This window comes from Mixophyes fleayi, chromosome 6, assembly GCF_038048845.1.
Source record: "Mixophyes fleayi isolate aMixFle1 chromosome 6, aMixFle1.hap1, whole genome shotgun sequence".
NCBI lineage: Eukaryota > Metazoa > Chordata > Amphibia > Anura > Limnodynastidae > Mixophyes > Mixophyes fleayi.
In genome coordinates this window covers 209,612,965-209,639,901 of record NC_134407.1, presented here as the reverse complement: position 1 = coordinate 209,639,901, position 26,937 = coordinate 209,612,965, and the positions used below count along the sequence as shown (strand labels likewise).

General features: G+C 40.6%; 1 protein-coding gene across 2 annotated transcripts; it reads right to left on the bottom strand.

Moving 5' to 3' along the window:
• Positions 1-1,939: 1,939 nt before the first annotated feature.
• On the bottom strand, positions 1,940-26,622 carry LOC142159855 (uncharacterized). 2 transcript variants are annotated; one of them, XM_075214670.1, is made up of 6 exons: positions 26,504-26,622; positions 23,365-23,466; positions 23,150-23,249; positions 20,376-20,455; positions 8,663-8,786; positions 1,942-4,118 (listed from the first exon to the last, which is right to left on the bottom strand). In XM_075214670.1, exons 3-6 carry the CDS (start codon positions 23,208-23,210, stop codon positions 2,653-2,655), a joined length of 1,731 nt encoding a protein of 576 aa, XP_075070771.1. In that variant the 5' UTR covers positions 23,211-23,249; positions 23,365-23,466; positions 26,504-26,622; the 3' UTR covers positions 1,942-2,652. The 2 variants fall into 2 exon arrangements, with proteins under 2 accessions (XP_075070773.1, XP_075070771.1); XM_075214672.1 differs by lacking the exon at positions 23,365-23,466 and having other exon boundaries at positions 1,940-4,118.
• Between the last annotated feature and the right edge of the window lie 315 nt (positions 26,623-26,937).

Below are 26,937 nucleotides of genomic sequence, written 5' to 3'. Positions count from 1 at the left end.
ATGGATCTCGGGTCAATCCCAGGGACTGACCCAAAACCCAGAGATTGGGTTGTTGAATATGCGATTTATTATGTTGTTTTCCCCTTTGTTATTTTTCAGTATTGCAATGGGTTTAATTCCATATTCAGTAAAAGTGATATAGCTCCTATGGGTAACTGTTAAAATAAAACCATAGTATTTTTATTCAGATATTTGCCTTGGTGTGCCATCCCCACATAAGCAGTACTGCAGTCAGGGAATAGGCTAAAGCGAAGCCCAGTAGTGCGGATCCGCTGAGGAGTCATCTCCGGTATTCTGTGTCTACACTTAGCTTGTTGGCTAAGGTCGATAGCCTAAGGTTAACCCCAGTTTTGTGGTAGGCAAATATTTCCATGTGAAACATTCAAACAAAGAATGGGTAGGGCTGGCGCTTACACTATACAGGATGGTCACAAATATAATTAGTCTAATATTAATAGCACATAAAAAATTGTCCAATAGTTATTCAGAAGTTAATGAAGATTCCAACTTGAGTTTCTGCCCCTTTTCTGGTTATACTCACAGAACACAAGTGTGTGCTAGCAGATGATATCTCCTGCCATATGATCCTCTTTACTTTCTTCAAGTGTATTCTCCCAATCAAGACCAAATATCCATTGTGAGTGCTAAATGGTCTCCATGGGAATTATAACCACTGCCAAGTCTCCTTATTCCTCCATTATTAGTGTATGGCAAAAATACATAATAAAAAGAGATCAAGCATGATGCCGTTTATTAAAACAGAAACATAAAAAATGCACAAAGACCAAAACAATCAGGCTCATCGAAATATAAAAACGGTGTAATGATGTGTTTGAATGGATCTCCTATCAGATGTAATTGCTTATACACAGCGGGGAACGAGACCCTGGATACGGTCTACTCATATAGTAAAAATATCCACAGAGCAGTCATCAGTGAAAATAAGCTGGGGAACTTTCTTGTGGAAAACTCTTATGTCCGCTATTCTACTCAATGGCTAAGTAGCCCCTACCAGAAGTATATTACTGAACACCTCTCTCAGTAAATGAGAGTATCAGTACAAAGATGTGCTAATCCATCAGAGCCACTTACTTTTCGTTTAGACCAAAGTGTGCTGCTTTTGAGGTTCAGTTGAGCTAGGATGCACACGATCCCTGACTCTAAATCTGTCAGCAATTTTTAAATCCACCCCACTCCTGCTCAGCGCAACACGGTTTTGTGCCAAGGTGCAAAATTGTGTATTCCAGATGGGTTTACTCCTAACTCTAAATGAAGCCCGGTGTTTGACCTTGTTTGGAGAATCCAGTCTACCCATATCTGATTAAATTCATCTATGTAATATATTTTGAGAGACAAAAACAACCTATTCTAGAAGCTTGATGGGCATGAGAATCTTTGCCATCTGGATGAAGAATGCACCCAATGTCAAGAAGATCAAGTGTCTGTGCCATTGTATTCAGAGTTGTACATTGAGGATAGTTGTATGGTGCCTTGGTTTCCACAATACCCAAACAAGTATCCACTATATCATCCCCTCCTCTGAACATTGAGACACATTTGCAGGTACTACGGACCTCAACATTGCAGATTTCTACTCACACCTCTTTGGGAGGGCGAAGAGAAATCCGCTATGTTACATCACCGCGGAGTGCCTTTGCGACCACTCTGGAAGTGCTCCGCTGCTAATTGAATATGCCCTAATGTACCTATCTTACTCATGTAAAATCACTTTTGCGTTAAGATTCTTCTTGAAGATAGCTGTGCATCCCTTTTTCTGTGTCTCATTCAGGATTGCACTAATTGAAAATTTTCTAACGAGGGAGAGCCTGAGTTTCTTGGTGCCAGGATGAAAAAGATAAAGCACTTTTCTTTTTTAAACTCTTTATTTTTGACAGCATTGCAGAAATAACAACAATGAACAAAAGATGAAGAGGGGAGGGCAAAAAGCAGTACAGTACAGTGCGATTAACCAATATACATTGAGCTAGCGAGAAGTAAATCCCACTCTTCCCCTCAACCAATGCTCTGCAGTCCTTTTTTTATTTTTTTATATATTTATTATAAAATTCAACATGTCTGTTTGCTTTTTACTTAGGGAAAGAAAGAAGAAAGGGGGAGTGAAAAGAGGAGGGAGGAGAAAAGAAATAACGAGGAGGGGGGGAAGAGTTTCAGTGAATTCCCCAGAGGGGGAGCGTCCAGCGCAACCACTCCTTGGGGGATAACCGGATACAAAGATAAAATGGGTAGATGAATAAGGGATGGATTGGCGTCCCCCCTCGATTTGGATTATGAGCTTACCATCGTCAGGAGTAGACCGCATCAGCTAGGAAGGGGGGCAAGTGTCAAGCAGGGGCCGGAAAAACCAGAGTGTGAGAAGGGTGTAAATTACTGGGTGGCGGGCATGGGAGACTGGTGAAAGGCATACCATGGGTCCCATATCTTGTGAAAATTTGAGATTTTATCATGAAGGAGACATGTGATATACTCCTTTGAAGTAATATACCAGATCTGAGCTGTTATGTCTGTATAACAGTATATGGTAATCTCCTGCTGATATTCCTCTCCACTGTAAGCATGCAGTCAGAAGACAGTAGAACTAACATGAATCGTCCGATGTTTAAAAGTGCTTGGATTTCTGGTCAAATATTTCTCTCATTCAGAACATGCTGTGTTTTTTGTGTGGATGGTCTGATGTCGGATAAGATGTGAGCTTCTACTAAAACATTTCCCACAGTCAGAACACGGAAATGGTTTCTCCCCTGTGTGTATTTGCTGATGCCTTGCAAGATTTGAGTTGTTAACAAAGAATTTTCCACACTCCGAACATACAAATGGTTTATGACCTGTGTGAGTTTTCTGGTGTCGATCCAAATGTGAGTTGCTACTAAAACATTTCCCACATTCAGAACATGAAAATGGTTTCTCTCCTGTGTGAATTTTCTGATGTCTAGCCAGATGAGTGCTGCAGGTAAAACATTTCCCACATTTTGAACATGAAATAGGTTTATCGTTTGTGTGAAGGGGTTTATGTGAAATGAGATTTTCTCTTGTAGAAAAACATTTCCCACATTCAGAGCACTGAAATGATCTATTTGTCATGTGGATTAATTTATGACGCTTAAGAGTTGAGCTTCTGCCAAAACGTTTTCCACATATTGAACATGGATATGGCTTCCTTCCTGTGTGGCTTAACAGGTGTTGAGAAAAATTGGAACTGCAGCTGAAACATTTCCCACATTCAGGGCATGAATATGCTTTCTTTTCTGAGTGGGTTGTCCTGTGCTTAGCAAGGTATGTTCTACTGATGAAACATTTCCCACAATCAGCGCACGAAAATGGTTTCTCTCCAGTGTGAAGTCTCTGATGCACAATTAGACTTGATTGTTTAATAAAACGTTTTCCACATTGAGAACATGAAAACGGCTTTTCTCCAGTATGAATTTTTTTATGCAAAACAAAGCTTGTTTGAAGTCTGAATGATTTTCCACACTCAGAACATGAAAATGGCTTCTCACCTGTGTGGATTCTCAAATGTACAACAAGATTAACTTTCTGACTAAAACATTTCCCACATTCAGAACATGGAAATGGCTTCTCACCTGTGTGAGTCCTTAAATGCACAACAAAGTCAGATTTCTGCCTAAAACCTTTTCCACACTCAGAACATGAAAATGGTTTTGCTCCTGTGTGAATCCGCTCATGTATTCGAACATCTCCTTTTCGAGCAAAACATTTCCCACATTCAGAACATGAAAAAGGCTTTTCTCCAGTGTGAGTTCGATTATGGAAAACTAACTGTGTTTTCTGCCCAAAACGTTTCCCACATTCAGAACATGAAAAAGGTTTGTGAATCTTCCAATGCCTAACAAGATATGACTTACGGATAAACCACTTTCCACACTCGGAACACACATGCCGATTCCCTCTTGTGTAAATTTCAAGATCCACGTCCTTTCTGAAACATTTTCCATTTTCAAGCTGAATGGATGAAGCATCTGCATTGGGAATCCTTGGAGTAATATTGGATGATGTATGACATCTTTGCAACGCCCCGGTATCTCTCAATTCGCAAAGCGAAAGCTGGGTTTTGCCAGATGTGCTATTAAAGTGTCCATCCCCTGCAAAATATAATACTTTATGTTATTTATTTACATAATAATAAACTAAAAACATGTAAGAATATAAATCTTGTTATGATGAGCACTCCCATAGATTAAACTAAATAAAAACATACATATATACAGATCTCTATAGATCTGTGTGATCGTCTCGGAGGACCTGATCCTGAACAGTTGTTTATTTTGGTATATAACATGGAAAAACTATTTCACTGCTTTACCTTAAATTGATTCCTTCTTGCAAGCATGCTATGTTCCAAAAATCTTACAGAAACAATTTGGATTGTCTGGTTAAGGCCCCATACCCACTGACGCTGCTTTTGCATAAAAAACGCTAGTGCAAACCACATTTGGAGATATGTGTTTCCGCATACCTGCAGTAAGAGTTTCATATGCATATGATGCATATCAAACTCTTGCATGTTATTGTGGCAAAAACACAAGTTGCTATCAAGCGACTGGCACAGATGTTCCTAGATGTTTATCCATGAACCCACTGCACATGCTACTGACATCATTCTCTATCCTGTTTCTCTCCCCCGTTCAGAGGGGAGAGATGTTCAGCAGGGAGAGAACATGGATTATATGCTTCTCATGAATCTTCAGGTGCACCAGCTCTGGTGTTGATTCACAGCAGTAGTATTGGGTACATCCCTTAGTGTGTCATCATCTGACTATACAACCTAATTATCACGGATCTGAAGAAGTATGAAGACAAGCTCCTCAAGTTTACTGGAATGTCTGTCAGTACCTTTGATGAGTTCCTGAACTTTCTGCATTCTCTATTCACATGGGAAAAATCTAATGTGCTGTCCTTTCCACCAATTACTGTTCTATATGCAGTCTATGAGTCTCCAGCTGTAGTAGAATTAGGGGTAACAGAAAGCCCCAGTCATGGGGAACTTTGAATTCTACAACAGCTGGAGAACCACAGAATTCTGAAGCCCCCAAAACTGGAATATCATATGGAACATTGCTATGCACTACATCAAGTGTATTGTACCGCACAACCACTTGTGCCCAGTAAATATTTATAATCTAGATCTTGATTTATTATAAATTTCCGTAAAAAAAAAATCACTCTTATTTCATGCTGGGTAAAATGACGTAACTAGAACAGTGAATGAGACCTGGGTCACAATCTAGGATGTCCAGAAGTCTAGGTTCAAGGCAGAACTCACTGAAGAGGTGTGGCAAACAATAAATTAAAAATGTCTATCTACCAGTGCCACCTTTGCCAAGGACTGACTGCTTTTACCAAACAAATTCTATGATGCCTATATGCTGCCAAGGGTCCTTTCCTGGAGAATACAGCTAGAATCATTCAGTGCAAATTGGAATAGCAAATGACGAAATATAGTATAGTGTGTATGGCTCTTTTATAAGTAGAAATATATTGTGCTAACAGATTCCAACGTTTGAAGTAACACATTGAAAGTATATACTGTCCAATTGTTTAACATGGAAAGTATTTAGTGTATTTTATCACAACTGCTTGTATTCACTGCAATGTTTATGTATGTTTGTGGCTACCACGCACCTGTTGGAGGCGCTGTGTAAACAAAAGAAGTGAGAAGAGATACACACACACACACCACATCCTTGCAACACCCCTCTCAGGGCCGGAGTGAGGGGGTGTTACATATATAAGAGTGTCCTATCTGCGCTCCTATAAGATGGGGGAAGGGAGTAGGGAATGCAGCCCAATTCACTTGGAAGTGCCTACTAAACTTCCAAAATTGCAGTAAAGACAATACAGAGGGTTGGAATAAAGCGCAAAGAGGGAGGTAATTGAATGATAAGGTTTCTGAGTATCAAAACATCAATAAACATGCATCAGCATCAACATAAAAAGCATAATAGAATGGTTCATAGTCACAATAAACGCTATTAATCCAAATGTGCAGTCTCTCTAGATCCTCTGAATAAAGTTCCAGGTAATCGTTCGGTGTATCCTCATATATTCTCCCAGGATCCACCATATATTTCATACATATGCGGGAGACAGAAAAGGACAAAAAGTGCCCCAATAGTGTAGTATTCCAATGTAAAATATTTATTTCACAACGATTAAAATTCACTTACATTTAGTAAGGGTTTCAATGCACATCAAGGTATCTTTTATGACGCAGAAAAGTTTCTGTTAGTAAGCTGCAGCGTGGTCAGATCTCCGCAGCAACTTCCGGGTATGGTTGTCCCGGTAACCAATCGCAACTCTCATTGGAACCCTACGCGTTTCGTCACTGGGACTTCGTTACAGTTACATATATTACATGTGTTACATATATGTTTTCACATATTATTATTTTTTTTAATTATAAAGCACTGACATATTACGCAGCACATTGAGGGGATCATGACACAAACAAACTACATACAATGACATGAAACAGAAGGTACAAAAGTTAGCTTGTCATCTGAGAGTTGTGGCGAACAATTGATACATAAGGTAGCGGGAAAAACAATTGTAGCTGGCGGTGGGGAAATCTGTGCGGCTGTTGTAAGACAGAAGCACTATTGGCCACCACTAGTACAGCAGTCACTGGCCATTGGTCGACTGGTATTTTTGTGCAGTTGTAGCTGATATGGTATGATATGATATGGTTGTGGAACACAGTGCGACAGCGGAAGGTGGACAAATTAGACATTAACCGGTCACTGTAGATACGGCTGTATAATATATTAATTACTAACTGCTGTCCACAAGCCACATGTTAGGGGTTAAAATAAATCTTTACATAAAGCCAAAACTTGGAAAAATAAATGATATTCCTTTACATAGAAAATATTTACAAGGATATTGTAAAACTCAGCGGGAACTTTACAGAAGATAAAAACACTGAAATTAGATTTATAGCTGTGAGGTTCTACCATCTTGCAATAAATAAATATCTAATTTATTAGAGTGAAATTTACACAGCCAGGCCAACTATGTGATGATGACCAACTACAAATTAGGATTAGATCCCCCCCGAGAACAAATCAGAAATAAAATGTCTATTTCAATTTTTACTTAAAGTTGGCGATAAAAGCTGGGAGAAGCAGGCTTTTCCATGCCCATGGTAGTTCTGAAATCCCCGGGGCTGTCTATACATTGGGATTGTGTGTCTACTTGGTGGAATTAGGGGTGACACTGTTTCGTGGATAAGGATAAGGTTCAGGAGGTGGCACAATATGGTTTATGTAGTGGCTTTGTTGAGTGTTATGTTGGAATTGTGGTGTACTATGTTGTAGTGGTGAGGTGAAGGCTGGGTATAGTGAAGGTGTGTAGGAAGAATTCATGTGAGGCTAAATCAGATACATCGTCAATGTCTTTTTTAAGTCTTGGTCACGGGGTACTTTTTGGAATGTTGGCTATGAGGGTTGTGAAAAATAGTGTAGCCTCATCACCGTCGAAAAATAATAAATTGATAACCCGAGAATTGAATCAACTGGAACTTGTTTTCAGTGATCTTGGTGACACTTCTCCACGGTGGCTGTCCACATGGCTACTTGGTGACTACTCTTGAGGGAGCTCTCTATATTATTTTGTTTTATTATTAATACTACAATTAATATCTAACTACATACATATCCATATGGCAACCTATCAGCTCAAAAACATAAAAGGGGAAATGGGTTTTACACTATGGGCTCCTGGTGCAAATAAAGTCGCCCGGAGATCCTTTCTGAACTGGTCCTCTGGCGACCGCCACCTTACTTATTGACTGCTAAAAAAAATATACATGTTATAGCTGATATTATAAAACCTAAATCATACAGAGAGATCAATTACTGCTTCATGGCTGTTATAGCTACATGACGGGGAAATTTGCGTGCCAGCTATTGTGCCAAATATGTTACAAAATATTAATATCTAAGAATGCTAGTACTTCATGGCTGATAAATATACATAAGGAGGGTAAACAATACTGGTTTAATTTTACTTTTTTTTTTTATGTTTTTCAGTCTTTCCTGACTTGATAAAGCTTCTCATTCACCGCCTCCTGGCAAATAGCGATCCAGGATTCCGGTCAAATGCAGGGGATGGAGAGGTTCATAGACATTTGGGTGGTTGTATTGAAACGCACTGATACGTAGCAAGCAGTGTCCAAAAACCGCAGTGTGACGCAATTATGAGCACAAATGAGCATGGATGCATGCTACAGAATGAGTTTTATTTTAATGTACAGTTACATGCTTTGAACAAGTCAATTGCAGCTTCTAACGCCAATGGTCAAGGTGCCTAAGAAGATTTATGATGTAATAATGCACAATCTTCAATTCATGATGACAAATTTAATTTTGGATTGTATAAAAAAAAAATGAAGTTTCAATTTCCAGATGTTTTCTGCCTAATAAACTCTTGATGCTAGCATGTTAAAAAAAAGAGACAAATCCAGACATTTAATATATTTGCAATTATCTAAACTTGTAGATAGTTCAGGATCAAAGCTAGTGACAAGCACTCTAGAGTACGTGTTGTTGAGCTTGGAGACTATTGTAACAACTAAACAAGAACATGTGACTCATTTTATTTTATGGATTTAGTGCTCACTACTCACGTGTGCTGATATCTGTAGGGATTTCCTCCTCTTTACACTGCGAAACACCCCTCAAATAGATCTCTTCACTCTCCTCTTTGATTTCTGATTTTATGACAATTTTAAAATCGCTCAAGTTTTCACCCTAAACGGTCAACAAAATAATAAAATTGATATTACGCAATTAACAGTAAAACAGTTAAAGAATTCCTAGGGCTATATTTACTAAACTGCGAGTTTGAAAAAGTAGAGATGTTGCCTATAGCAACCAATCAGATTCCAGCTGTCATTTTGTAGAATGTACTAAATAAATGCTTACTAGAATCTGATTGGTTCTAGTAATAATGCTGTAATAATGAGCAAGCTAACCCAAAATACAAATCACAAATGTATGAACCCACCAAATGTCTTTATACTTATACATGGGGTGGTGTCCTAATTAAATATGTTCCATTTGGCCTTATAGAAAAATCAATGCGAATCTGTAAGTGTTTTTGAAAATGTTGTAGGTTTTCTCTTTAAATGCCTAAGTTTCACGTTATTCATTTTGCATAAAAACACCTTAATGTGGTTGATTGCAACTACTGTCTAATGTGTAAACATCAACGTCCTTGTGTTGAAGAGTTAAGTTGGAACTGTCCGAACATTACACATATGCTGCTTGTATAAGCTAATTTATTAAAGGCCAGAATGGTCTAGTACTTCAATAGCAAATAGCTTTAAATTATTAATGCATAACATTGTTAGTTAAAATCTAGTGGCCATGAAGGCATGTGAAGTTTATATTTGATTTTGTACCCATTACAGTGCAGAGAATGGCACATTAGTCAAAGTAATGCTTTTGTTTTTTAACTACAGGCTATTTCACCCTTCGAGGGTATTGTGCTGGGCTAAGTGCCATAGCACTTGCCTTGGGAGAATGAGGATGTGGCCATGGTGAAGGCAGTTGACAAATGTAAGTATCTATAGCATACTTGCCAACTCTCGGAAACAAGTTTCCGGGAGAGGGGGCGTGACTGGAGGGCGGGACGAGGCCAAACGTGTCATTTTGGTCCCGCCCCCCGCGAAAACGTAATTTACGTTGCGGGGGGCGGGGCCAAAATGACTCGATTGGCCTCGCCCGGCCCTCCAAAATGGCGTCAATCACCGAGAATCGCGTCATTTGACGCGATTCTCGGTGAAATCCAGGATGCGGGAGAAATGCCAACGAGCCCGGGAGCCCGGGAGACTGAACCGAATTTCGGGAGTCTCCCGGACATTCCGGGAGAGTTGGCAAGTATGATCTATAGTGTTTGCATCAATAACATGTAATTGTCAAGTGTGTGCTCTGCCTACAATATTGATGTTTGTAATCATTACATTTGGGGGTCTGCTAAGTCAACATTAGTAAATGTGCTATTTGTGTTACTTATGGGTTTTTGGGTACTTTCCAGACCAAATCAACACAATCCACACTCTGAAACCAAGATATAGCTCAAACCCACAAGCCACTATTACAGAGAATACTGTGTTGAACCTTACCAGACACTTTTCACGTTACAATACAGTGGCCACCTTCATGTGCACCAAGGCATAAACAAAGTACATTGTGAGCTACTATTGCCTTAGTAATTGTTTGTTTGATATTCAACAGGCCACGTTGTGTTGCTTTTGGAGTTGTGCATTTCGTGTTTCCCTACATGTTGAAGTATTTCTCCAATGCTCCAAGCCTGCTTATGTATGTTTTCACTTTGGCCAGATTATCAGCTCTTCATCCAAGGAACTTTGCCACACAGACCACTGACTTCTTTGCTATGTATTTTGATGCAAGTACTGAATCATGTAAACAATAAATATGAACCTGCAATAGTGTCACCAAACAGTCCCAAGCAAGTATCTGCCCATTACTACACTGCTGTGCTTCCTCTTGTCATATACAACAATCCATACATAGTGCTTTGGGGCCCAATTTGGCACATGTCTACTTGTACAATATATTGATTGCATGTCTGGTTATTTTGTCCTTAGTCACAGACAGACCGTAGCCTAAAAACCCACTCTCTGTAGTGGTTTTGACCTATTCCCCAAATTTTGTTTCGGGAGTTTAGTATGTCTGGTTGTTTTTGTCTGCCCAAGTGTTTGGATTTTGTATTCTGCAAGTTCAACATGGTATGTGAACTGAAACCTCTAGATTTTTTTTTAATATCCTCTGTAAAAGATTGTCCCTTAAATGTGTGAAGAGTTGCCCACAACACTTCCTAGTCTTGGACCTTTTCCAAACAACAGGCACAAAATAGACTTCCGACCCAATTGCCACTTTGCTTTAAATCGTGGCCACAGACAAATGGCAACCACAAATCACACACAATCAATCCAGTTCAATGCCTTTGTGTCAAACGCAAGTTGACCATGTTTTTGAATCAGTCTCCACATTACCTTTAAATCAACTTTGGGACACCAGATAAACAATGACACTATCCTCCCTTTTCAGTTTTGAGTGTCTTAGTAAGCTATTTGTGATACGTTAGACATCACCTATATTGTTTATTGGTCCAGTCATGCAATGTTCCATTCCAGACCCACACAGATACACACATTGTAGCCTACTAAAATGTGTTTGAAGACACAGATGGTTAGCCTGCACACACTGGACATGTTTTTGTGACCTTCACAATCTGTGCTCCAAGTAGTTAGGATCCAAATTTCAGATTGGATGTTGGTGTCAGAATGCATCATTGCTTTGCAATAGTATTCACATTGCTAATGGCCTTGGAAAGGGCCAAATCTCCAAATTAAGCCACAATCAGGATGGGAATATCTTCAAGTCGGGGGTGTGTGTGTGTGTGTGTGTGTGTGTGTGTGTGTGTGTGTGTGTAAATAATCCTTAGGGATACCTTGTGGCATAGTAACACCAATGCCTGGTTCTACATGTGTATAAATGTAAGGTATTCACAAGTACTTTCCAAGTGTTAGACACCATAGCACTATGAGGCAACAATTTCATTCTCCTCACACCACAGAGTGCCCATCATCCAGAACGTCAAGCAAGCAGTAACGACCACTGGCACACAATCCGTTGTTAGATGTCCAAGCCCATCCCAAGCATAGGGATTTACACCAAATAGCATCTTTAATTTGCAGCATACACTAAGTTGAGTTTTTGTGGCCTAAGCAGCTACTTGGTGAGGAAGATACCATGGCTGCATAGTCATCCTGGAACCTAGAGGAACCATGTTCTAAGAGAAATCACTACCAATATTGCAAATGTGAACAACCAAGTCACAATGCGAAGGAGTGCACATAACGAATTCTTTAAACATTAAAATACATTAGTACAAATCACATTGGCCATGCCAAGCACTGCACCCAAATGGCGACAGAGTTTACAAAAGTCCTAACCTTACTACCAACCTTCACATTATTCCCTAAGGATTGGCCTCATATTGAAAGAAACGTTTAATTACGGCCAAAACTGACTACACTATTTAAGATGTACTTTGGTTCCCCATCTCACCCTAGAGTGTCTGCCCTAGCACACATTAGTCCTGTGAATGCTTAATGTCTGGGTTCAACTCAATCTCAGGTCTGTGCTCACCACCATACTGTGTTTGGATAGGAGTCGCTGTAACACCAACAAATACACTGTAGGTAATGTTTTCATGGTATTCTGAGGCTTCATAGTTTTCACTTATGCTAAATGGGTAACTGTATTATCAAACTATAAACAGACATCAATAAATCTGTTATCGTGCTTGGCACATTTTCCATTAACCAGACCTAGTTTTGTTTAAACAAACAACTGTAGGGGACTCTCTGCCTACTGACCTGGCCTCTGTAAAAATGTAGACATGCAAATGTTCAGTTGCAAACACAATGGGCAGATTCATACAAAATCCCATAATGACTTGCGTTTTCTATAGATTGGTCTGAGCCTGGCTAAACAGACATTGTGAATTATTAAAACATTACAGGATAGTTAAGTTAGAGACAAATTAGTGTTTGGACATCCATCACTAGTCTAACTAGATAATGTGTTGTGTATTTACAAGGATAACAGGGTGTTGCTCTGTGACTGAGGTAATAGTTAGCAATATTTACTGTGTCTTGTATTCATAGACATTAATATCCAGACACACAGCAGACAGTGCAAACACCACTACAGCCTGAGGCTCTTTGCAGAAATATCTGCCTATTGAAATAAGGACTGGAATGACCATTGATCTTAGTTGTTCTGCTAAAGTTAGGCCATGTCTGCTGATTAAGTGTGCTTGCAAACAGGGTGAATGCAGAGCACTGGCTGGGTGCCAGCCACTGTCTTCGATCTATCAGAAAAGGGTAAGGCTTTCTAAGATTTTAGAAATATGCTCATAATCAGACCAGTACTGATTGGAAGTTATGATTCATGACCTTGGTGCATACCTTGAATGGAACAAACTAGTCCATTAGTTGCTTTAGAACCTGTGATTGGTGTTACTTTGAGAGCAAACATATTAAATTTATGAAATCACCTTGGTTTGAAGTATTTCCATACGTAGCAAGGAACACTGCAGGTTGAACATCGTTGGGTAGGCACCATTTACTCACAGACCAGGAGACACTGCAACTGGCATTTCACCTAATGTCTCTGCCATTCACATGACACAATTTTACATTATAACAAACCTGAATCATTAAGTACATTTGTGCAGACATTTTGAACTTTAGTCTCCTGTTCTAGTTATTGGGCAAAGACTGATATTTAGAGTTGACATTTGTGCGCTACATGAAAACCAAACCGTATTGAACCTAGGTGCAAAATGTACAAATATTTTTGCACATTGGCAGTGTCACATGGTTTAGTCCAGGACACTTCAGTAATAAATGTCGGGACTAAGTTGTTAAAGGAATCAGGTCCTACCAGGCAAACTTTGTAGGGATAATTACCTCATGGATTGTTTAATTGTCCTATCTTCTGTCCGTAAGGGTTGAAACTAAACATGTACATGCAACAGAGCCCAGGACAATGAAACCTTGCCTTCCACTACAGTCAAATTGAACACACATCTCGGGAAGACAAGTCTAAATATCTTGCTATTTGTCTGAAATGTGTACATTAAGCATCCAGGATACTTACTTAGAAAGGTTGTAGTCTACTGTGACATTAGACACTTATCCCTGTGCAACAAACTATTGAAGTGTCCTCCTGGATTTTAAGTACTCACATGTGTACCTTGGAGGGGGTTGGGTTATTGGCTTGTTGTGGGTGAATGCTTGGGTATGTATTTCCCTCAAAGTCTTTGGCACAAATAGACATAGGATGACAGTTTGGCACGAACTTGGCAGAACATTTTACACATAAAGGTCTTGTAAGACACTTTGCCAATATTTTATGAAGGAATGTAGACTCAGTGTTCTGAGATAACAATGTCCTGAGACTTTTTTACATCAATACTTAAATATGCCTACAATTAGTAACAACCACAGTTTCATTACAATTTTTTTTTTTATTATACAATATAAAGATACTTTTTAACAAAGAAAAAAAAAAAATGCAAATAAAAAATTAATATTTCATTTTTTCGGGGGCAATGGGGCCCATCACAGGGTGGACTTGGCTTCTCGTTACCCGTGATGTGGAGGGCTCAGAGAAAGCATCCGAACTCACCAGGGCAGCAGATTGTGCCCGACGCTGTGAAGGGGCAGGGTCCTGGGCAGGGAGGGGGGCAAGAGCATGGGCAGGGAGGGGGGAGGGGAATGGATCAGCTGAAATGGGGGAAGGTAATGTGTCGGAGGTGCGTTGGGAGTGGGCATGCAGGAGATCACCCAGGAGTGTTGCAATATTAGTCAAGGTGGAATTGAGAGTAGACATTTGGGTGGTGAATGTGCTAATGAAAGTGGTGAGTTGGTGCTCCATGCGGGGTAGAGTGCTTGCTATTTGTGCAACATGAGTGTCCATTGATTCAGTGGCGGCTCCAAGTCGTTGAGATGCGAGTGAGAGTGCCTGCACCCTTGCAAGTTCAGCCTGCACCCACTGAGACTCCTCCACATCACGGGCAGCTTCTTCCTCCCCAGCAGCCTGGTATTCACGTTCTGTTATATAGAGAAAAAGACAAGATATTAAATCCAAACTGTTACGCTAAAGGTTATCTTTTTAAACAGTCGGCCACAAGCGTGATGTTGCATTTTTTTACGTTTAAGATTCCAGGGAATTTGCTAACAAACAGCCCTTGCCAGTCCTGATAAGCAGGCATAGGCACGTATTTTGATAGCAGCTTGCAATGGCCCAACACATTTAGACAATTTCTATTCAGTGTGTCTATCACATACTAGCAAATGAAATGTACAAACACATTTTGACAGTAACGTTTGACAGAAGACACATCCTGAGAGTTGTCACATGTGCAGATACAGAACAAAAACATTAACAGACATTAAATAATGAGAATCATCATGTACCTAGGGGAGAGATCTGTCCTACGTGGGGTGGGCTATAGCCGGTGTCAATGTCGCCCACCGGAAAAATTTCACCCATTGAAATAGCTACGCTTGCACGCTCCTCAATAGGCGTTAATCTCGCCTCCAGGGGAGGGCCCCCGCCTGTCACTCGGGCATGTTGATGAAGTTTTCGAATTCTGCCTTTTAGCCTTAGTTTATAGTCAGACCATCTGTGGAAATGAAAAAGAATATGTAGTTTAATGACAATAGTACAAAACATGCAACTTCATAGTGTCCTTTTGTAATTCACACACCAAATTACAAAACAATACACAGTGAAATGTGTGGCTTTTCATGCTTGTAATGTAGAAAACTGAACATGTTAATTTGTCAAAGTACCATGGTGATTTCGTAGTTTAACTAAGGCCTTGATAGAGAAATGACTTACACAGACAAGCTGTGTTAAGCTCACAGTTGTCTAACTAGTACCATGTTTACAGTCATCCAACCTAAATAGTGCTTTTGAACAAACATTTGAATTGTACCGCTTCTGCACTTCGTTCGTTTTCCGCTGGAACATTGATTTTTCATTAACTTTTCGTGTAATTTCAGCCCATTTTTCAGCTCTTTCAGGGCCCGTAACCCGTCTTACTTCGGTATGAAATTGCACAATGACTTGCTCCACAAGTACTTCAAGCTCTGCGTCAGTAAAGTTGTGCCTACGTCGGGTTGCCACCCCTGGCGCACGCTTAGAGCTTGGCCCTGCGTCAGACACATTGCTCTATAAAAGAAATGGAGTGTGTTTATTGGCAAATCAAACAATGATCAGGTGCAATGATAAATTGTAGCAAAACCAACCCCCTTAAAGAAGGCATTCCGCAGACTCCAACCTAGTTAGCAGCACATGCACCTTAATATCAAAATGCTCGTAATTTCTATATGTACAAGTCACTTCTCAAACTGGAACAAAAAAATGAGTTCTATAAAATCACTGACTCATCATTTTGCAAATACTACCACTAGTCACTTTTGACTTTAGTACATTGTTAGTCACGTTTGAAACACAGAGAACTCACCTATCTCCCATTCCAAATCCTGAGCAGGACCCAAACCATTTGCTTTGGAATGTAAGGTGAATGCAAAAGAAAGGCAGAAGGATGATTAAGAGTGCAGACTATCACACAATGGTCTAAACATACGATCTCCTGGTTTGGCCGTATAGCCACTATAAAAATGAATATATTACCCCGCCTCCTATTTATGGCAGACCCTCCCCATTCATGTCCCCACACATGTTCTTAAAGACCTACAACAATCCCTGTCAAAATTCATATGGGCCGGCCGTAAGCCAAGGATCAGGCTTCGGCTTTCATCTAAGCACCAAAATATAGGAGGCCTAGGTGTACCCAGTGTAATAAAATACTATCAAGCAACTCATTTAGTGCAATGCATCCTTTGGCACTCTCCTCCAAATTGGCGTGTCTGGACACTTATAGAAGCCGATTTACTTTACCTATACTCACCCTCCTCGTTACTTTGGACTAAGCCTCAACACAGAACTAAACACTTAAACCATATCCCCACAGTTAAATTCTCATTAGCCATTTGGGATCGAGTGACACGAATGTATGAACTTTGCACCCATTACCTGTTGCTCGTCCCACTATGGAACTCCTCTGACTTCCCCCCCGGGGAAAAATCATAAAGCCTTCCATTACTGGACTCGCCACCATCTCCTATTTCCATGGGACACTGCTCGCATGAATATCTTCCCTACATTTGCGGAACTTAAAAAAAAAAGATAAAATATTGCATTGGGGAAATTGTATCAATACCTACAAATTAGACACTTCTACAACTCCCTACCTAAACCAGCCCTCACAGATCAGTGCTCTCCCCTAGAATCTCTCTGCAAACACCCAACCTCAACGAGAGGCCTCATATCCACATTATACCAATTAATAAATAATTTTGGCCTTCCATCAAAAGAACCACATGAACTCGCGTGGGAGAAAGACAGGAGAAACAATAGATCCTAAAGAATGGACCAAGATTAGAACCAATCTGGCTAAAACCTCTATTTCCGTTCGAATCAAAGAAAATTCATTCAAAATTTATAGTAGATGGTACATGGTCCCATCGCGTCTCCATACTATATTCCCAGCCTCCTTGGACAGATGTTGGAGGGAGTGTGGTTGTAGGGGTTCCCTGCTGCACGTCTGGTGGTCCTGTCCTAAGATAACTTCATACTGGCAACAAGTCCATAAGCTGATAACCTCCATTACGCATATTCAAATTCCTGATACGCCTCTCTTCTCGTTACTCCCTAGACCTCTCCCTAATATATCCCGCCCAACCCAAAAACTAATTAGACATACTGAATGCAGCTAACTGCCTGATTGCTTCGCACTGGAAGAGCTCAATCTCGCCCTCACTTACTGCGACCATAAATTCTATCTCGTCAACATACCGCTTGGAAAGTATAACCGCCACCCTCAACGATACTCCAATTCAATTCAAAGCTGTGTGGAACCCTTGGACATCCTTTTATGAAGCAGAACCGCCCCTATCTACCGTTTGACATTCTCTTATACTTATTATCTACATACTTTTTCTTGTTTGGAGATGACTGACTAAACCCACCAGTCTCTTGTACCAGTGGCCATAGACAAAATCATTTAACTTTTCCTTTTCCCCCTCAGATACCTCCCTTCTCTTCCCCCTCAACCCCCTGTATGTCTCCCCTCACCTACAAGCTTTTTTCTCTTTGAATTGTATACACCAATACCACATGTAGATATTACTTCATTACATGTATTATGTGTTTATAAATGGTGTGAATACTATACCCTCATGTAATAATGACCTACTTCATGTATACAACGTCTTGCTGTTTTTACATGCATGTAAACTTGTTCAAATAAACATAATTTTTTTTTTTTTTTTTTTTAAACAAAGAGTGTAGACTATAATGTCCTTTTTTGTTTTTGGTGTCACTAAAGAAAGTGCCTAGATACATTTGCAGTTATCTGACCAACAATGCTAGAATCTACTTACTAGTGGGTTTTGTGGGCGAAACCCATTAGCAAAGTGTAGCAGTAAGTGTGATACTTTGCCTGTACATTTTGAGGCCAATGCCTTTCTTAGAAAGTTACAAGCACAGTAACATTGATTTAGGCCTAACAAGGTTGGTCCCCAATCTGTAGCAAACATGTTGTATCTATTTAAACATATGACATCAAATGGTACTTACTGTAAAAATAGTTGAAATTTCACAACTTTTCCTTTAAACCAGAGCCTGTCTTCAAAAAACGCGAATGAGCAGGAAAGGCGGAAGAGTCCAGGTGGGTTTAAATGCCCGATTTCGTTAATAGGACAGGTGTACACTGTCTTCCTCATTGCAGAGCACAGAGTACTCGTCTCACCTGTGATGGCCGCCATGTTTTTGGATGGAGAGGCAACCATTAAGGTGTCTGAAAGATCCATGTGAGAGCGCCAATACGTGCTCAGAGAACCAATCAGAACGCAAAGTACTGTCTTTCCAAGAAGAGACGAGGGCAGGCATTTTCAGCAGGCTTGAGCTGCGTGTTCTGACCGAGGGCATGAATAACGTGCCCTAGGGCAGATATATGTCCAATGAGGTCAAACTGAGGGCATATCAAAGGGTCCCCAGACGCCTCCGGTACCATAAATGCAGGACCGTCGTCCAGCTCCAGCAGCGCTGGAGCGACCTCCGTTGGCATCAGCCACAGTTGCCACAGGAGGAGATTCTAAGAAGTGAGTTCTCTATTAATCGCCGAAAACGTGTTTAAGCATCTATTTTGGGTATATGGTTCAAAGTATGTTAAACCAAATCACATGACATGGCCTACCACTACATATCAGTCTTCCTCCACATTCCCCTTCCAATGCAACCAACCTGCTTTGCCTCCTGTCTCCTAATTTTTGTTGAACATTTACTTTCCTAAAGGATTGAGGGACAAACTCCAGAACATTCAAGCAGGGTTTTGATTACAACTCTTGACCACAGTGCTGTGAAGCCCAAGTGCTAACCACTAAGCCACTTAGTCCACATCCCTAAGCCAACATTTTTTTTTTACAGGCCATGTGAAGTGGTTTGTGTCTGTCAGGTTTATATCCTTGGGGAGTAGTTAATATTTTTCGGTGTTGCAAACTAAAAGTTTCACAATGTCTGACTACATCTACATTAAGCAGGTGAATCTGTGAATGACAAAAGTAAAAAAGTGTATTGTTCAAACAGACCGTAGACATTGGCAACGACACCAGGCCGAGCAAGCGGAGGAGCCAGATGGGGAGCCTCAGGCGGAGGAGGAGCCAGATGGGGAGCCTCAGGCGGAGGAGGAGCCAGATGGGGAGCCTCAGGCGGAGGAGGAGCCAGATGGGGAGCCTCAGGCGGAGGAGGAGCCAGATGGGGAGCCTCAGGCGGAGGAGGAGCCAGATGGGGAGCCTCAGGCGGAGGAGGAGCCAGATGGGGAGCCTCAGGCGGAGGAGGAAGAGGACGAGGAGGTGGCGACCATCCAAGAGGCGGAGGCCTTTAGAGATATTAAAGCCTTTACATAATCAAGGCACCGTGGGAAAAATCTTAGAAGTTAGCATGTATGTTTGTCCCCAGTTGCAAAGCACTACGGAATATGTTGGCGCTATATAAATAAATGATGATGATGTATGATATAGAACTGGCCAGTGTGTGTGTGCGCAGCATGCAAGGACAGGCAGGATTTGCCCTGAATGTACAGAGTGTTGGCATTTGCAACCCAGTACAGCATTGTCTGCTCAGCTCCAAATTCTGCACCCAGGCAAAATTTGCACCTAAAGCTGGTTACACACCTATGCAATCTTACTTTGGATGCAAGGTCTCCAACAATTCCACCAACGATTTAAAGTCCCGATGAGCATGCCGATTCATGTGTACACACCTACATGATGTTCCTTCAGATCTGTGCTCCTCGTCTGTCATAACCATCTTCTGAAAAGACCGCGAGTCTGCGGACACTGTACAGGTATTTTGCCTACGCTGCTGGTCGTGGGTGCGTACACACTTTAGACTGACATTGTTCCATCGTTGATTAGGATTTATTTTTTAGGAAGTTTATGAAACCAATTCAACCGATGCAATGTGTTTTGGTACGATAAAACATGATCGTGGAAGCGTACACGTCGTGGATCGTGTGATCTGCACAATAACTGAAGAGATGTGTACCCAGTTTAGTCTCTATATTGGCAGTATATAAGTATTTGCTACTATTAGTATAATAATAACTAGAGTATCTACACTGTAAAATAATCTTGGTTAGTCATCATAACAACCAATTCCATCTACCTGGTCAGCTTCCTCTGTATAATCCTGTGAATAACGAGAACTGGGACATCTCCCTGGTGTACTTCCATAACTGGATGCATCTGTAAGAAACACGACCGAATACATGGGTTATATAGGATTGATCAGAGGATGTGTATATTACATATCTGCAGGGTCATTCCACATCACCCGAAGAAAAAAACATGAAATGTCCATCACCCATCTCAGATTTGAACGAAATTTATTTAGTTAAGAGAAGATATCCAAAAATCTATTTCTGCCAAATATCTCGACTTTCTGATCATTAATGTCCAAAATATTGATTTTTCAATGTATTAGACTATTTACTAATCGTGGCTATTTATTTCAGTTTATTTGAAGTATCATGGGTGTTTATTAAGGAATCACTACTAAGTTTGGAGCCCTAAGGTAACTTTTCCTCCGGAATCTAAAAATCCAAACCAAATTACTGTATCTGCCTTCGGTTTCGAGTTAAAGTAAAAATGCAAGCTTTTGGAACAGAAATAAAAACGCTAGGCTAAATCAACATTAGCTTTCCCCAATTTTTTTAGGTGCTTAACAAATATATACATTACTACCACTAAAAGAAATCAGTACTGTATCATAATAAAAATAAAAAAAAACAAAAAACAACGAATTAGCCGCGATTAGTAAACCGTTTAATACATAGGAAAAAAACAAAAACAACAATATTTTGGAAACTAATGGTCAGCCAGTGTTTCAATCACATATTTCCTAACATCATTCATGAGCATCCCACCGTCACCCCTTTGAGACATTGTCTTTTGATAGAACTGAGTGAATAAGTAAAACCACTATTTGTCACCAATATACATTGAAGGCTGTGTACTCCTGAGATGTAGCCATGAATTAAGTCATGTGTATGTGCTATATCTGCCCACCATCATTCCCCTGCAGCAGGTTTCCATGTTAGGAAAAAAGGTGCTTCTCTGACAAAGCAGCTACACAGTGAGCGACAGCTTGGCAGGAATACACTGTGTAGATTGGTTGACTCACACAAAGGGTGAGGCCAATGTCACAACAACTCATTCTTAGCTGCCATCAGGACACTGTCCTACAGAAATGAGGGGATCTACAGCTGTCGGAGCTGGAAAATAATACTGTAGTGGAATTTCAGGTTAATACTTAACAATGAATATTAGCTTCATGGTTCATACATTTTGAAAAATTATATTTTGTGGTTTAGTTGTCATTCCGGGGGGAAAAAAATCCTGATTAAATCTTACTGTAAGCTGTTATGTAATACTAGTTAAATTTCCCCCACGATCCAATAGTCCAGCAGATATAAACTGAGAAATAAAATCTGTTTATTGCTGCTTCAAAGGGCAGGGTACCCAAACAAGGGGTTTTTCCACCTTCGAATGAGTTTGATTCATTGACATCTACATGCTGTCCTGCAATCTTTACTAGTTGTAATGTTTTTTTTTTTTTCCTATAAAGATGAATGGGTGGCTTGGCACTGGGACCCAGAGGAGACACCATGATGGTTGCTTAGCAACAAGGGTGGCATTGAGGGATCAGAACCTGTGTGGAGAGGAGGTGGTACAGTTGGCAGATGGGGGAGACAGCAGGCGCCAGGACCTGGGAGGAGGGGAGAGGTCCTGGGTCTATGGGGAGGAATGAGTATATGCTACAAGGCTTTAGAAGCCTAGAGGAACCCCTGTAGAGACCCCAATACAAAAAAGGAGCCCCAGGCAGAGGAAGGGTAGCTGTAGCTGGAAGCTACACTTTGAGAGAGTGTTAGAGATGCTTATGGAGCAGTCGAGGGAGATATTAAATGATCACCTCACCACCAAAGTGCAGACTGCATCAGGTAAAATCTATGCAGGAGGAGAAAGGGAGCTGTATATATTTAATTGATTACAGCAACAGTCTAAGACTGTGCTGGAGTGAAGGCGTGTGAATAAAGATAGTATATTTTGCCATAGAGAGATGGTCTGGCACCCAAATTAATGAAACATCTGATTGCACTGCACCAGCAAATTACTGGGTCCCACCAACTACAAAGACTATGTAACAAAATACCAGCATATGCAGGGACCCCCTGGTAATTTACACCCATGCCCATGAGCTACCCAGGGCCAGAGAAGGAGTTGCACTGCCTGACCTGTGCACCTCACACTGGGACAGGGGGTTACATACGATTTTCAGCCATGGCTTTATTGATATTCATTATATCCCAAGGTCCCTCAAGTAAACAACGCTGCCTGATAAGATAAAGACGTAGCTATTATTTTTGGTTTGGTTTTATTTATAAAGACGCTACAAATGGTCCACAGCACCGTCCATAGTGGATGAACAGAGTACAAACAGTAATACGCAATGCACAGACTAGCTGTTAAAGTTGCAGCAGGGCATGTACAAGCCAATCTCAACAGCGCGCTAATCAGCTACATGTATCCCCCATTGATTTTCAAAATACAATAACTTGGACTAAATCAACTGACGTTTAACAATAAATACTTTTCGATGAATTATTAGGGTTCCATTACTAACCAGATTCTGTACAATAGCAACACTTAAATCCAAGAGTTTACTAATCACCAGAATACAGACTCCTGGCTGGAAATCCATTCCAGCAAAATGAAGCCCACCTAACCCAAGGTTTCATCCCACGGACTAAGAGGATCATCTTCTAGCTCAAGCTATCCTGGGAAGGAGGTCTCTTCCTATTGGTGAGTGAAGGAGACTGTAGTAAAGACTGAACAGGGTAGATATGCAAATATTTTCTGTATTCAGTGATTATTACTCACTTGAGCTTATATCTGTAGGGATTTCCTCCTCCTTACATTGTTGATCACCTCCCACATTCATGTCTTCCACCTCAACTTTCACAGCCCTCTGGACTATACGCTAAAAGTCATAAAAACACATCAATTTCAAGTTAAAATTGTTGGAATAAATGGTATATGAAACAGTAAAAGTAGAACCTGTGCATTTATTATTGGAAATGCTCAGTTTCATTTACCTGTAGATGCTGCAGGGGAATACTGTGATCTTCCTGTTTACATTGAATGTCATCCGTGTGTGGATGATCAGAGTAGAACTGGCATCTGGTGTCACACTAGCACTGGAATATCAAGTAAATGAAAAAAAAACAAAAAAACCCCCATTAAAATCTATTTATGTATGACTACCTGCACAGATAATGTCCAACCGCTGTCCCTGGACACAATTATATCACAGGAGCCACGAACAAAGGATAATATGTGAAGTATTTTTTATTTTCTCTTTATTTTTGAACAGTTTACAATACACAAAGCAAAGAAATAAATGGCAGAACACTGCCTCCAAACAGCAATTCAGCACCAGTGCCCCTTCTCAGCTACTGACACCAACATGCCTCTCAGAGAAATACAGAAGTGGGAGCTGCTCAATCAATTTATAGGCTATAGCAGGTGCTTGAAAGGGTAGGGTTATTCAAAAAGGAACAAACACACAATATTTCCCCTCAGCACTCATTAAAAAGACCTATGCCAGCAGGTCTGTCTGCTATAGTCCCGGACTCGACAGCATTGCTCTTATAATGTCGGCATTCTGATTGCCGACATTGTGCATGTTGCCAATCATACTGTAGACATTGGCAACCTGTCAGCATACTGGAAGTGTTGGCAATTAGCCTGCCGACATTTCCGTTATCACAATTATGACCTCCACAAAAAAACCAAAACCCCTCTTTGTGAGTTCTTCTCATTACTTATAATTGGATGTAAGCACTTTACTGTAGTATTCCATATAATACACTAGTTTACACTGAACTTTTACATATATTAACAACACTTGGGGGTATATTTACTAGCTGACATTTATTTAGTACATTCTACTAAATGACAGTTGGAATCTATAGATCTCCACCTTTTCAAACCTGCAGTTTAGTAAATATACCCCTTAAGGTCAACAGATCAGCTTCTGAGATCCACAGTCAATATAAGATGGTATATGGTCACAGAACGACTTATCTACATGCTTATAATTTGCAGTACAGGGTAAGTTATCCTATATATAGAATATACATTCAATAAATATTAGACTATTTTAACTTTGTATTTTTATTCATCAATTGTGCATCACAAACAGGAAGGAAAAACAGAATAATAATAAAAACAATGCCCAAATACAATATAACAATTAAACATATAAACAAGCTTAGGTATGTAAGGACACATTAAATATGTTAAAAGGATGAAGGGTAATCACATATAGAGAGCATTGACAATTACAAATTTCAGAGGCGGGCAGCAAAACTCATTTTATATTAAGGTAGTGAAGAGGGTGGGATCTTATTCGAGAGTCACTCTAGAGCAGTGGTCAGGGAACAGGGGTAAATTACCCCAAATGGGGTAAAAATGAAGTTCCTGGGGGTAATGCTGCCGATTCATATGCTGTCAGTTGGATTGTAGACCCCTTTAAATGTGAAATTGCTGTTGTACCAGAAGAGCCTCAAGGGTTGGCAGAGGTACTTCTTGAGCTTCGATGCAATAATGAAGCACGTATTGCATTTGTAAACAAAGCAGATCGGTCATATTTTTGGATGTCAACAGCTGCAAAGGCATTCAAAATTGCATATGAGGAGGCAATCAAAAAGTTGCTGCCTTTTGCAACAACCTACCTTTGCGAACAAGGATTTTTCACTCTAACATACATAAAAACAAACCAGAGAAACAGACTGGACGCTGCAGACTGTATCCAAATTTCTCTGACATCAAAATGCCCCAATATTGATGCTCTCGTATCAAAAATGAAGCAACATAATTTCTCCAAAACCTGAAGTTTTGAAGTTGAAGCTTTCAAAGAAATCTTGAATGGATTCAATAACATTTTGAATTCCAATAATTAATAATATAGGATTTTCTTCCTTTCAAATCAAGGGGGTAACATCGGTGTATGTAAATATATTTGGGGTAAAAGAGTTCCCTGACCCCTGCTCTAAAGGACGGAGGGGAGGAAGCTACATATACATCATCATCATCATCATTTATTTATATAGCGCCACTAATTCCGCAGCGCTGTACAGAGAACTCATTCACATCAGTCCCTGCCCCATTGGAGCTTACAGTCTAAATTCCCTACTATAGACACTCACACACAGACAGACAGACAGACAGACAGACAGAGAGGGAGAGACTAGGGTCAATTTGATTGCAGCCAATTAACCTACCAGTATGTTTTTGGAGTGTGGGAGGAAACCGGAGCACCCGGAGGAAACCCACGCAAACACAGGGAGAACATACAAACTCCACACAGATAAGGCCATGGTCGGGAATTGAACTCATGACCCCAGTGCTATGAGGCAGATGTGCTAACCACTACGCCACCGTGCTGCCCCACCAGGGGGCCCAGATCTGGTGGATTTTATCATGCAGGTGCTAGGTCATTTTTTTCCATTCTAACAAAAAAACAAAACAAAAAAAACAAATGTAGGATTTTAGTGAGGAGCAGACAAATATTTTAGATTCACTTTAAGTGAGTGCGGGGAGATGTAGTAACACATATCTGCTATAGGGGATCTATGGACTCCAGTGGGCACCATAATAGCTGTACTACACAGTAATACTAAAGAACTAAAAGCAGATGGCCTTGATAGTAGGTATAGGAATGGCATCTGACTAAATCATACTTTCCAACTCTCCCAGAATGTCCGGGAGACTCCCGCATTTTGCGAGAGTCTCCCGGACGAGTGTGGCAATCTCCCAAATTCTGTCCACTTCACTAGGAAGTGCCCCACTTCCTAGTGAAGTGGGCAGAATTAAATCCCAAACATCGCGATTCCCGGCCAAAATGACGCGATTTTGGCGCCCGACCCCCCGCACGCCCACCTGCTACAGAGAGTCTCCCGGACACCAATTTAAAAAAGTTGGTAAGTATGGAATAAATGGTTCTCTGGAAAAGACTGTGGGGCCACATCCTGAGGAATCCCTGTAGGTATGCCCATGTACTATGTATATAATAACCCCAAAGCTAGACAGACCCCATGACACAACAGGAAATAACCTCTGCTCCACATAATGTGGATTATTGGGAATAAGGAAAACAGAATCTTCTATGCTCCGTATATATATATATATATATATATATATAATTATAGAGGGAATTATAGACATAAATACCAGAACTCGCTGGGAAAATGTTGTTCGCTCGGTAACAGCTAGAACCCCTCTGACATCACCGGGTCATGTGACTGCTGTGGTCACGTGGGTAACATTTATATCCCCTTCATCCAGAGGACCTGCTGACATCACCAGGTCATGTGACTGCTGTAGTCACGTGGGTAACATTTATATCCCTTTCATACAGAGGACCTGCTGACGTCACCAGGTCATGTGACTGCTGTAGTCACGTGGGTAACATTTATATCCCCTTCATCCAGAGGACCTGCTGACATCACCAGGTCATGTGACTGCTGTAGTCACGTGGGTAACATTTATATCCCTTTCATACAGAGGACCTGCTGACGTCACCAGGTCATGTGACTGCTGTAGTCACGTGGGTAATATCTACATCCCCTTCGTCCAAAAAACCTCGTGACATCACCTGGTCATGT

Coding starts and splice junctions, on each gene's coding strand:
- LOC142159855 (XM_075214672.1), bottom strand. CDS start 23,210: ATGAATGTGGGAGGTGATCAACAATGTAAGGAGGAGGAAATCCCTACA. Junction 20,456..23,149: donor CCCTACAGATATAAGCTCAA/GTGAGTAATAAT, acceptor TGTTTCTTACAG/ATGCATCCAGTTATGGAAGT. Junction 4,119..8,662: donor CCCTACAGATATCAGCACAC/GTGAGTAGTGAG, acceptor TATATTTTGCAG/GGGATGGACACTTTAATAGC.